General features: G+C 38.6%; 1 protein-coding gene across 1 annotated transcript; it reads right to left on the bottom strand.

Annotated features, from left to right (window-relative positions):
* Nucleotides 1–69: 69 nt before the first annotated feature.
* Nucleotides 70–13,384, bottom strand: LOC132875026 (uncharacterized). Its single transcript, XM_060911594.1, has 5 exons — nt 13,301–13,384; nt 10,690–10,864; nt 10,247–10,366; nt 9,882–10,018; nt 70–2,427 (listed from the first exon to the last, which is right to left on the bottom strand). Exons 1-5 carry the CDS (start codon nt 13,307–13,309, stop codon nt 2,191–2,193), a joined length of 678 nt encoding a protein of 225 aa, XP_060767577.1. The 5' UTR covers nt 13,310–13,384; the 3' UTR covers nt 70–2,190.
* Between the last annotated feature and the right edge of the window lie 225 nt (nt 13,385–13,609).

Raw genomic sequence — 13,609 nt, forward strand, 5'->3', positions numbered from 1 at the left:
GAATGAAAAATAAGGTGGGAAATGAATATAAATTGTTTAATGAGAATAAAACATTTTGTAATTGAGATAGCAAAGAAATGGACACACCAATGAAAATCAGACATAAAAATACTTCGAATGGAGAGTCAGTAAACTGTGATATGATACATATTACTTATGACTGACTGCAATGGCAGTTAAAGGTTACACAATAATAATCAAGTGAATAAAATGATATTCAGACTCCAATTACTATCTGATATTATTATTAACAGTGATATTCAGCAGCGATGCATATTATTACCATATTTAGCATCTCTATCTATACACATACTGTACACACGCACTAGCCACTTTATTAGGTACACCCATCCACCTGCTGTTTTATGCAGTTATCTAATCAGCCAATCCCTTGACAGCAGCACAATTCATAACATCATGCAGATAAAAATCAAGAGCTTCAGTTAATGTTCACTTCCAACATCAGAATGGGGAAAAATGGTGATTTCTGTGACTTGCACTGTGGCATGGGTGTTGGTTTGAGCCAGATGGACTGATTTGAGTATTTTAGAAACTGCTGATCTCCTGGGGTTTTCACACACAACAGTCTCTAGAGTTTACAGAGAATGGTGCAAAAAACAAAAACCACAGAGTGAGTGAGCGACAGTTCTGTGGGTGGAAACAAATGTCTTGTTGATAAGAGAGGTCAGAAGAAAATGGCCAGGGGTGGGTTTCCCGATAATGTTGCCCTTTAAGGCTAAAGAGCGAGCTGAGAGATTCTCTTAAGCAATGAACATTGTCTCTGTACGTGGTTTTCCCGAACTCACACGTAAGAAGGAGTCCAACGAGCAACAGGACAAAGAGCGTCTTTGCAATGTGTGTCCCCAATACAGACATTAGTAGTTGCTAAAGGCAATCGTACTGTCATTGCTGGAGGCATTATTAGTTGCTAAATCCAGTCAATAAGGTCACATGGCGTTCATTTTTAACCAAAATCTAATGAAATATAAAGTGTTTAAAATAAGATAAGATATAGTATCATCTGGAAGCATTACATATGGTATACAATGTGGTAATTAATTAATGAAACTATTTTACGTTTTTGGACATTTTTTTTTATTCCAAGCGTGTTTTTAATTAAATGAACAAATGTTCACATGAAAGAATGAGCAAATAATAAGCTAAATAATTAGGTAAATGTGTTCCCCCTGCTCGCTCATTTCACTGTTATCCCCTAATCATGCAGTCAGGATTATTTCAACTGTTACCCATAGTGCAGAGTAGGCAATGTTCTCCCTTATAAGTGCATGCACGCAGAGAGAGAGAGACACACACACACACACAATGTTAGAGGTGCAGAAATGTGTCTCATTTATGACACTAAATTAGGTAATCACTTGCCTAATGGAGTTAAATTTCATTAAAATGTAGTGATATAAATGTGACATTCCAATATCCATACGTAATTCCATAACATATTGAAATATATTCATAGTGTTTTGTGTATATTTATTTAATAATTAACTCGATGTACTTGCAATGTACAAGAAAAAAATAATTTAACGCCATCAGCAGAGTGAACACCAGTTTCCCCCAATGACTATGAAAGTCCCTCGGAGGCCCATGCGCATTCTGTGTATTTGGCTGTGAGTGAGTCACTCTTTGTTTTGAACGAGTGGTCCGGGTCTCTCGTAAATTCCAAGCCACCTAAAGGACTACTTGGGCTACGATGTTGTTCGGGAAAACCACATTAACTTGACGATGGAGCTTAAGAGGTAATTTAAGACTCTTTTGGCTTTAAGAGTCTGGAAACCCACCCCAGACTGATTCGAGCTGCCAGGGAGGATATAGCAGAAAAGCATCTCAGCATGCAACAGCAGAAGACCACATTGGGTTCCAAGAACAGGAATCTTACAATCAAGAACAAGTTCTGATTAAAGTGGCAGATGAGTGTACAGTATTTCACTATAATGTACATCACTATCACTAAAAGAAAAAAATAACTTGAGATAAATAAATGTCAAAAAGCAAAAAACTTAAACCATCTCTCTCTCTCTCTCTCTCTCTCTCTCTCTCTCTATGCTGATAATCAATTCACACAGTGCTTACTGAGAGATATTTCATGATAGCTTAATTATGCAGAATTAATTAGAAGTCCACATGGAATAAATTCAGTTCTGTATAATAGCACCTATTGGTTATCATCATACTTCACTTTGACTTTGTTGTATTGCATAAACGTATAACGTAGAAGTAATAATTATCTGAATCTTTTTCTCTATGTTCATCCATGTACACAGAGTCGGATTCTGTGCGGATGAACCAACCATTGCACTCGGCTGACTCGAAGCGACGGCAGTTGTCCTTCGTAGTCGAGAGGTAGAAGACAAAAGGCCAAGTGGCTGGGTCATTCTTATAGATAAGATCCAGTTGATCCTGTTCCCAGTACTGAAAAATAAAATATTCAATACTGTTGGTCTATGGCCAAACATATTGAAAAAGGTGTTAACTTTAACCTACTGAACTGAATGATGATTAATGTTTACTACTCTATTAGAACAGTCAGCCATGTTGATCAGATTTATGTTGTAGTTTTTAAGGTTATTTAAGCTTTCCCACTGATCCAAGTCATCAATCATGACTAACAAAGCTCCTTGGATGAGTTAGAAGAATTATAGATCGAATCGCAAAGTCCAGTAATTTACAACCCCAATTCCAAAAAAGTTGGGACACTGAGTAAAACATAAATAAAAACAGAATATGACGATTTGCAAATCATAGAAACCCTACATTTCATTGAAAATAATAGAAAGACAACATATCAAATGTTTAAACTGAGATTTTTATGCTTATTTTGAATTTGATGTCAGCAACACTTCAGAAAAGTTGGGACAGTGGCAACTAAAGACTGAAAAAGTTGTGTAATGCTAACAAAAACTAATTTGGTTAATTGGCAACAGGTCAGTAACATGATTGGGTATAAAAAGAGCATCACAGAGAGGCGGAGTCTCTCAGAAGTAAAGATGGGGAGGGGTTCACTGCTCTGTGAAAGACTGCATGGGCAAACTGTGCAACAATTGAAGAATAACGTTCCTCAATGTAAAATTGCAAATAATTTGGGGATCGCATCATCTATGGTACATACAGTGAGAGTAAAAAGTATTTGATCCCTTGCTGATTTTGTTGGTTTGCCCACTAATAAAGACATGATCATTCTATACTTTTAATGGTAGATGTATTCTAACATGGAGAGACAGAATATAAAAACGAAAATCCAGAAAATAACTTTAAAGAATATAATATTTTAATTGATTTGTATTTCATTGAGGGAAATAAGTATTTGATCCCTCTAGCCAAAAGCATTTAATACTTGGTGGCAAAGCCTTTGTTTGCAAGCACAGCGGACAGACGTTTGTTGTAGTTAACCACAAGGTTAGCACACATATCAGGGGGAATTTTGGCCCACTCTTCTTTGCAGATCCTCTCTAAATCATTAAGGTTGGTGGGCTGTCGCTTGGCAACTCGGACCTTCAGCTCTCTCCATAGATTTTCGATTGGATTGAGGTCCAGAGACTGGGTGGGCCACTCCATGACCTTAATGTGGTTCTTCTTGAGCCACTCCTTTGTTGCCTTTGCTGTATGCTTCGGGTCGTTGTCATGTTGGAAGACCCAACCACGGCCCATTTTCAACTTCCTGGCAGAGGGGAGGAGGTTGTCCCTCAGGACTGCACGGTACATGGCTCCATCCATCTTCCCACTGATGCGGTGAAGTAGCCCTGTGCCCTTGGCAGAAAAACACCCCCAAAACATAATGCTTCCACCTCCATGCTTGACGGTGGGCACAGTGTTCCTGGGGTCATAGGCAGCATTTTTCTTCCTCCACACATGACGAGTAGAGTTTAGGCCAAATAGTTCAATTTTGGTCTCGTCTGACCACAGAACCTTCTCCCAATCACTTTGTACATCTTTGAGGTGATCATTGGCATACTTTAGACGGGCCTCCACATGTGCCTTCTTAAGCAGGGGTACCTTTCGGGCACTGCAGGATTTTAATCCATTGCGGCGCAAAGTGTTGCCAATTGTTTTCCTGGTGACTGTGGTCCCAGCTGCCTTGAGGTCATTCACTAACTCCCACTGTGTGGTTGCAGGCCAATTTCTCACAGTTCTCATGATCATTGCCACCCCACGAGGTGAAATCTTCTGTGGAGCACCAGACCGAGGTCTATTGATGGTCATGTTATACTTCTTAAATTTTCTCACAATTGCACCAATGGTTGTTACTTTAATACCCAGCATCTTGCTGTTTTTGTAGCCCATTCCAGATTTGTGCAGGTCAACAATCCTGTCTCTGAGGTCCTGAGAGAGCTCTTTGGTCTTACCCATGTTGGAGAGTTTGGAATCTGTCTGATTGTCTGATTCTGTGAACAGGTGTCTTTCATACAGGTGATTAGTTAGAACAGGTGTCTTCAATTCAGGTAACAAGTTGATTGGGAGTGTCTAACTGGTCTGTGAAAGCCAGAACTCCTAATGCATACTAGGGGATCAAATACTTATTTCCCTCAATGAAATACAAATCAATTAATATATATTCTTTAAAGTTATTTTCTGGATTTTCTTTTTGATATTCTGTCTCTCCATGTTAGAATACATTTACTATTAAAAGTATAGAATGATCATGTCTTTATTAGTGGGCAAACCAACAAAATCAGCAAGGGATCAAATACTTTTTACTCTCACTGTAATATCATTAAAAGATTCAGAGAATCTGGAGAAATCTCTGTATGCAATAGACAAGGCTGAAAACTGACATTGGATGCCGGTGATCTTCAGGCCCTCAGGCGACACTGCATTAAAAGCAGACATGTCTGTCGTGGAAATCACTGTATGGGCTCAGGAACACTTCAGAAAACCATTGTTTGTGAAAAGTTCATTATTGCATCCACAAATTCAAGTTAAAACCATATATAACATCACTTGATATACACTTATGTGCAAAATAATAGCAGCGTGTTTAAAACAATTGAGAAAAAGCTCAATCCTCATAATAGCATTTATTTCCATATACACAAAGGCACTGGGAGCACTGCATATTCAATTATAAATGAAAACATGAACAAAATATCAATTTTAAACTGAAAATGAAGAAAAAAGAATAATAGGTTGTTAAAAAAAAGCAGCGTCTGCATTTTCATTTACAAACTTGAATATTTACAGTATAAACTGAAATTTGTTTACAGATTTAGCTTTTCTGTTAATCACGAAACTAATATTTAGTTGTATAACCTTTATTTCTGATAACTGCTTTACATCTGTGTGGCATGGAGTCAACTAACATCTGACACCTGCGAAGAGATATTCCAACCCGAGCTGACTGGACTACATTCCACAGTTCTTCTGCATTCTTGGGTTTTGCATTAAAAACAGCATTTTTGATGCCACTCTACAAATTCTCAATCGGATTGAGGTCTGGAGATTGGGCTGGCCACTTCATAATATCAATCTTGTTGGTCTGGAACCAGGATGTTGCCCGCTTGCTGGTGTGTTTGGGGTCATTGTCCTGCTGAAACACCCATTTCAAGGGCATTTCTTCTTTAGCATAAGGCAACATGACCTCTTCCAGTATTTTGATATATTCAAACTGGTCCATGGTGCCTGGTATGCGATAAATGGGCCCGACTCCAAAGTATGAGAAACATCCCCAAACCATTCTGCTTGCACCTCCATGTTTTACAGTCTTCACAGTGTACGGTGGCTTGAATTCACTGTTTATGGGTCATCTCACAAACTGTCTGTGGCCTTTAGACCCAATAAGAACAATCTTGCTCTCATCTGTCCATAGAATGTTGTGCCACTTCTCTTTAGGCCAGTCAATGTGTTCTTTGGCAAACTGTAACCTTTTCAACACATCTTTTTTTCAACAATGGTACTTTACGAGGGTTTCTTGCAAATAGTTTGGCTTCACATAGGCATCTTCTGATTGTTGCCGTACTCCCAAGTAACTGACGATCTTCTTTGATTTCCCTGGAGCTGATCATTGGATGCTTCTTTGCCATTCTTGTTATTCTGTGATCTACGCGGATGGTAATATTTCTTTTCCTACCACGTGTTTTGGGTTTTGTTTGCCATTTTAAAGCATTTGAGATCATTTTAGCTGAGCAGCCAATTATTTTCTGCACTTCTTTATATGTTTTCCCCTCTCCAGTCAACTTCTTGATCAAAGTTCTTTCTCCTTTGGTACAATGTCTGGAACGACCCATTTTACTCACTGAGCAAGGGCTAAAACCAGCAGGTACAACATTTGCTGCCCTTCTTCTTTAAATAAGGGCCATAATTGACACCTGTTTCTTCACAGAATGAATGACCTCTCTAATTGAACTCCACACTGCTATTAATTTGAACATGCCCCTTTCATTAAATGAGTCAATTGCACCCAATTAGCAGAGTGCACGTCATGACTGTTGATTCTGTTGGTTGCCCATTACTCGGCTACACCTATTTTTTCCCATGTTGTATTATCCTTTCTGCCAAAATCAGTAATTAAACACATTAGTGATGTTAGACTGCTATTATTTTGCACATAACTGTATATTACAACATGCCCTTGACCAACTGTCATCTTGGTCTCACGACAACAACCTTGTCTTAAACCCACAGAAAACCAAGCATATAATGCTGCTGTCAACTCAACAACTTACACATGCTCACTGGCTTGATAACTACCAAGCTAATCTCTCTGTTAATGGACAAGTGCTTGAAAAGATTGCCAAAACTCATCATCTTGGAACTGAGATCCATCAAACTTTGAAGTGGAACAGCGATATCAACTCAAAGATTTCTAGTTGCTATGGGACATTAGCTGTTCTTAGAAAACTTAACAACCTTGCTCCATTTCACATAAGGAAACAGTTAGCTGAATCCCTTATTTTGTCTAAAATAGATTTGAATGATTCAGTATTTTATCCCATACCTGTTTACCTTGTTTAGCGATTACAGCGTTTACAGCTGGCTGCTGCGAGTTTCATAACTAAGCATTATGTTTTGCAGACATCTGATATTCTTAAACTAGGCTGGCTCCCCATTGTGGAGCGTTGAGAGTTTCGTTTGTGCAAGTTAATATGTATGATATTGCATTGTAGTTATTGGCCTTCTTATCTTAAGTTAGAACAACACGTACCAGCACGGTCTCTCCACTCATCTAATACACCTAAGCTTAAGGTGCCGTTAATATCAGGTACTTTTCAAGATGGTGCAGCCAATATATTTAATTCTCTTCCTAAAGATGTGAGAAACTGTACCAGTTTAAATGAACAATGCAACCTCAGTAAAAAGTGCTTTTTCACTCGAGCACAGTGTTTTGCTCTGTTTATATACTTTTTATTATAATTATTGTTTTTGTTGCTGTATGCTGTTATTAGTATCATTTAATAAGATTTCTTTTAGATTGTATACATGTTTTTTTTCCTTAGAATTTTTTTATTATATTCTTAGCCTATTTAAGTGTGTGTTTTTATCTTAGTTTTTAGCATTGTAAGAGCCAAATTTTCTTTTGGATAAAGCTAATAAACTATTATTATTATTATTATTATTATTATTATTATTGCATTGTCACACAATACGAAATTGTGGTGACATTAGTGTACTGGAGTTTTCAGCTATCTGTCAAGTCGGAACAAGGACCTCAGACAGACAGCACCTTTCACAATATGTGAGCAGTTCCGAGCAGAACTGACTTTTGTAGGGTCATAATATGTCATACTTTATATTCAAAATGTCAAAGTATGTTTTTAACATCCTTGGAATTGAACCCAAGGCGCCAATAACAACTGGAACAACCTTGATCTTTGATTCTAGCAGGTCCCACATTTTTGAGATCTTGACTTTCAGTAGTGCATACTTGGTGATCTTATCTGCCTGTTTGGTGAAAATGTTATGGTCACCTGGCATTGCTGCATCAATTATCAGGCATTCCTTCTGCTCCTTCTTAAAGACCACAAAGTCAGGTTTTCGAGCTTCAATTACATGGTCAGTTTGGAACTCAAAGACCCAAAGGATCTTGGGCTTCCCCTCCTCATCCGGCACTTTCTCAGGTGTATGTTGATACCGCTTGTCTTCCGTGGCATAGCCATACTTTCCACACAAATTCCAGATTTTTTCCTCTCACTCTCAATGCACTCCCTTACACTGATCAATCCACACCCACCTCTGTTCCTCTTCATGTACAATCTTTGTACATCTGCTTTTGGATGGAGTACCCAATTCGTCATGGTCTTTCTATCGAGCTCATTAATTTCTGCCTGAGCCCACCTCAAGACAGAGGCGCTGTAGCGAACGACAGCTACAGGCCAAGCATTGATGGCCTTAATGAGGTTTCTGGAGTGCAACATGGAGTGAAGGAGTTTCAGTCTGTCCAGGTATGTTGTGGCCACTTTGGTTTTTATTTCACTATGTAGGATATCATCAAGCTCAAGGATGCCAAGGTATTTGTCCCCACCATCTTTGGGATCTGCAATTCGGCCACCATTTGGCATTTATTATTATTATTATTATTATTATTATTATTTCCATTTTCACGCAGCTTCTCTAGCTGGAGATGAAATAAAGATGCCAGATGTTCACAACCGGTGAACTAAGGTGACACCATGAACATTCAAGAACCTTTCTGAGTATTCTAGCTGTTCCAAGTAGGGATGTTGTCTGTAAGCGTTCTACCCTGATGTTTACCCCTTTTTTTTATCCACTTAACAATCTGTTGATTGACTGTACCTAGTGCACTCACAATAACTGGTATTACATCCACCTTCTTCATATACCACAGACTTATCTCTCTTGCTAAATCTTCATATTTTTCCCATTTTTCCTTTTCTTTATCGCAAACTTTGTTGTCTCCAGGGCAGGCAACATCTATAATCAAGCCTTGCTTGTGAATTTTGCCTACTACAACAATATCTGGCTTTCTGTTTTCTATTTCATGGTACATCCAGCTTATCATCAGTGCACAGTTCAAAAATCAGCATCTGTGATGGTATGAGGGTGCATTAGTGCACATGACATGGGTAGCTTGTACATCTGGGAAGGCATCATTAATGCTGAATGATATATACATGTTTCAGAGCAATATGCTGCCATCCAGGCAAAATCTTTTTCAGGGAAGGCCTTCCTTCTTTCAGCAAGACAATGCCAAACTGCTTTCTGCACATATTAAAACTGCATGGCTCTGTAGTAAAAGAGTCCAGGTGCTAAACTGGCCTGCCTGCAGTCCAGACCTGTCTCCCATTTAAAACATTTGGTGAATTATGAAGTGCAAAATACGACAAAGACAACCCTGAACTGTTGAGCAACTGAAATTGTATATCAGGCAAGAATGGGACAGCATTTGTCTTTCAAAACTCCAGCAACTGGTCTCCTCAGTTCCCAAATGTTTACAGTGTTGTTAAAAGTAGAGGTGATGCAACATAGTGGTAAACATGCCCCTGTCTCAACTTTTTGAAATGTGTTGCTGACATCAAATTCAAAATGAGCATATATATTTTCAAAAAACAATAAAATTTTTCAGTTTCAACATTTGATATGTTGTGTCTGTACTATTTTCAATGAAATACAGGGTTTCCATGATTTGCAAATTATTGCATTCTGTTTTTATTTACAGTTTACACAGTTTCCTAACTTTTTTTGGAATTGGGGTTGTATAAGTTCACTGAATTATATATTGTTGTCTCATGATGTCCACTTCAGCCATATGACATGAAGTACAATTACCATACTAAACAAAAACATATAAAATCATATACAGTACAAAAAAAGAGCATAGATCAGTGGATTGAGGTTGGTTTTATGTATCAGGACTGCTAAAAAGAAATCACTATGAATCTGTATTCACATTTCACACTATGATTGTGTCTTACCTCGACAGCCAGACTTGCTTTGTTCCCTATGAATGTGCATTTCAGAAATTGATTTGAGTCACTGATCTTCAATACAACAGGAACACCTTTTTCCAGATCATCTAACACATTCGACTTGTAGGAGTAGATGGTGATGTCTGAAAGACAGGAAGGATGAAAGCATTAATCTTGGAGAAATTCCCCATCAACACTATATTAGTGAAAAACATATTGTAGTTGTACATTATTTAATGTTTAATCCTACAGTGAAACGTCGTTTTGGTACCGAATACTATATCTATCAGGAATTATTTTGTGACAGGAAACGTAAAACTATTTGGCTTTGAAAAATATAGAACTATAGAAAAATATGACTGTGTACTGACCTGAGGTGGAATTATTCATGCAAGCCGTTTGTCTTCTTGGTTTGATATTTTCAGGGCGTAAGAGTTTTTGGCGTCGATTCTGAATCAGAACTTTACATTCATCAGCTTTTTCATAAGACCCTGTGCCAAGTGAAAAACAATGTCATGGTCATTACAGAAATATTTACTTATGTAGAACTTGCATAGCCATTTTTCCTCCCAACGACAGGGCAAATGCTTTTCTGTTGCACCAAGGCAGAGCTATAAAAGACCCTTGAACATCTAACATTGTGATGTTTTCAGCATACGGGTAGCAGCACAAAGAACAAAATTAAAGTACAGTCTATGTGTCATGGTACAAAATCATCTTTGTACTTTGCCACGTCAGAAAACTTGCAGCTTTGCTCATTTCTGTACTCAGTAATCTCAGTACTTTGTGGCCACAGCGGATTTATGGACCTCACCTCTTATCTTTTGAGGAAGTATTCCGTCGACAACACATTCACCTTCTGTATCGAAACTCTCCAATTCTAGATTCTGGTCTGCGCTCAGTTGTGTCTCTGTGACCATTTCCAGACAGAAGCGCAAGACTATCTTCTCCTGTTTGCTGTCAGCCTTCAGGTATTCAGTGATACAGTTCTGGTGTACAAAATGCAAACAAATCTTGAGTTAAGCTGATAAAAGGCCATTGTTGAATGTAATAGTACAGGTTTATTGTATCATTATGTCAGTATTTTTGGATCACATCTCCAGCCAGTCAAGTGTTTTTTCAGTCTGAATGTGTTTGTCTTCCTGCCCCCCCCCCCCAAATCAACCTTGTATTTTCTAATTTGTTTTGTAATTCTCAGATGGCCCTGTGATGACCTGGTGACTTGTGACTTGTCCAGGGTGTACCCTGCCTTTCGCCCGTAGTCAGCTGGGATAGGCTCCAGCTTGCCTGCGACCCTGTAGAACAGGATAAAGCGGCTAGAGATAATGAGAGATGAGATGAGAATTCTCAGATGTTCTCTCTACACCATTTTTAACTTGGGTATTAGTATTGTTTAAAAATAGTTACTTAAATCTTTACTATTTGCATTGAACTAAATTAAGATTGTGCTGGAATATAATGCTTTTGTGACACCTATTTGCTAGAAGCAATGCAAAATAATCATAAAGGTTTCCTTTGACTGACAGAAGTGTGAGTCAAGTGTGAAGATAGAGATAATACATATATGAAGAAGAGACAAACGTTTGCATAAAAAATTCAGGCTCCACTAGTTAACCTTGTCATCAAGCATGCTTCTTGAATGAATGAATGAATGAATTCAGTCAGGCTTATAGTTGAAGAAACACATCAATAAAGAACGTAGTAGAGCTCAATGTGGTAAGTATCTAATATTAATACAAAAGCTCCCTAAAACGATGATCTCATCATTTCATGTCAGAGTTTATTGTACATCGTGACATGTGGAAACTTCCCGGTTTTCACTGTGGTACTTGCACAAGTAGCGTAATGCTTACACAGAATGTCACAAAGCAATGCATATTTGGAATTTACTAGATTAGATTTTCATTTGGGCGGCACGGTGGTGTAGTGGTTAGCACTGTCGCCTCACAGCAAGAAGGTCCGGGTTCGAGCCCCGTGGCCGGCGAGGGCCTTTCTGTGTGGAGTTTGCATGTTCTCCCTGTGTCCGCGTGGGTTTCCTCCGGGTGCTCCGGTTTCCCCCACAGTCCAAAGATATGCAGGTTAGGTTAACTGGTGACTCTAAATTGACTGTAGGTATGAATGTGAATGGTTGTCTGTGTCTATGTGTCAGCCCTGTGATGACCTGGCAACTTGTCCAGGGTGTACCCCACCTTTCGCCCGTAGTCAGCTGGGATAGGCTCCAGCTTGCCTGCGACCCTGTAGAACTGGATAAAGTGGCTAGAGATAATGAGATGAGATTTTCATTTGTTGAAAATCACACCCTGTTTTATTTCGTTAAACAGGACCTATTAAATTAAATGCCATGTGAATGTAATTCAATGCAGGAACTAAAAAGGTGAGTTGAAGAAAATGTAGGGCACAAAGAAATGAGGTCAAGGAAAGTCTGTTTGCATACCGTAAGTCAGTCAGCCGCAAAACTGTGTGTCTGTGTCGGGATGGGCGATACTGAGTAATACTAAAGCTAGTATCCTGATATTGATACCATTACTTTAAAAAGTGTTCTTGTGTACACAAAAACAGGAAATCTTCATAATTTCTATACACCTTATTCCTGATCGGAGAGTAACAGCGTATTAATGGAGCATTTACATCAGACTATGTGCAGTTAGCCGAATGTATATATACATATGCAGTGTTACATTGTGGGGGAAACCGGAGCACCCGGAGGAAACCCACGCAGACACTGCAACCCTGTAGAACAGGATAAAGTGGCTAGAGATAATGAGATGAGATGAGTGTTATACATGGACTTCACAGTTTGTTTTAATATGAATAGTTTGGCATAAGTAGAGTGAATTTGTTAATTATCCAGTATGGCATGTGCTCAGTGGTAACTCCTCGCTGGTCATCTATGCTGACATAGTAAACTACTTAATTTTTATCTAAAGTGTCGCTGGAGAGAAGTTTCAAAATGATAAAAATGCAGAGGCTTACAATTAACTCCAGAGTAACAAAGTTGACTGCATTTTGTTCTTTAAAAATATAGAGACCACACATTTCTGGAAGCTGAGACAGAGTGAAGTCAACAAGTTAACCAGCCCAAAGAAGAGACTGGCATGCAAGCGAAGATTAAATTGACTGAACACTTAGCACAAATGTCTCTGGAGTCAAGATCTGACTTTCGATCATTACTATTTAACATCAAGTGATTTTCTTTGCTTCCTACAGCGTGACAGAACTATCCAAAAGCCCATCACACAATTGAAACACATCACACATGCAATGTGTTGGAAAGCACATGAACAAATCAAACAACTCAGTCAAATATGGACAGTGCTTTCCCTAAATGATCTGAGCAATTTCACCTAGCACGTTCATGCATTCAAACATCCAGCCTGACATTTCATAAAGCTAACATCTCAACAGAAATGATGACAAGACTATACCTGAGCCATGTTGATCTCTTGGAAGTCAGTAATGACTGTAGCAGTAACATGGGGCTTCGTGATATTTGAGAAACTTTGAGTGGGTTGGACTATGTGCTGTAGGACACTCCGAAAAGAAAAAGAGAAGTGACATAATAAAGGAAGCAGCAGCACTTACGGAAAAAACGTGCACAGCCAGCCACATCATTTCTGATATTTGCGGGAAATCCCCACCTTAGCTTTAAAAAAAGAAAGAAACCCCTACGTATGTCTTCTACTCAACTATTTATTCCTGCTTTCGCTTCTATCTTTTTTTAACATATAATATTT

Source organism: Neoarius graeffei, chromosome 27, assembly GCF_027579695.1.
Source record: "Neoarius graeffei isolate fNeoGra1 chromosome 27, fNeoGra1.pri, whole genome shotgun sequence".
NCBI lineage: Eukaryota > Metazoa > Chordata > Actinopteri > Siluriformes > Ariidae > Neoarius > Neoarius graeffei.

Bases quoted from the DNA above. Each gene is read 5' to 3' on its own strand.
- LOC132875026 (XM_060911594.1), bottom strand. The intron at 10,367-10,689 runs GTGAGGTCCATA...CACTTGGCACAG, and splicing joins ACTTCCTCAAAAGATAAGAG to GGTCTTATGAAAAAGCTGAT. The intron at 2,428-9,881 runs GTAAGACACAAT...TTTATTTTTCAG, and splicing joins AAGCAAGTCTGGCTGTCGAG to TACTGGGAACAGGATCAACT.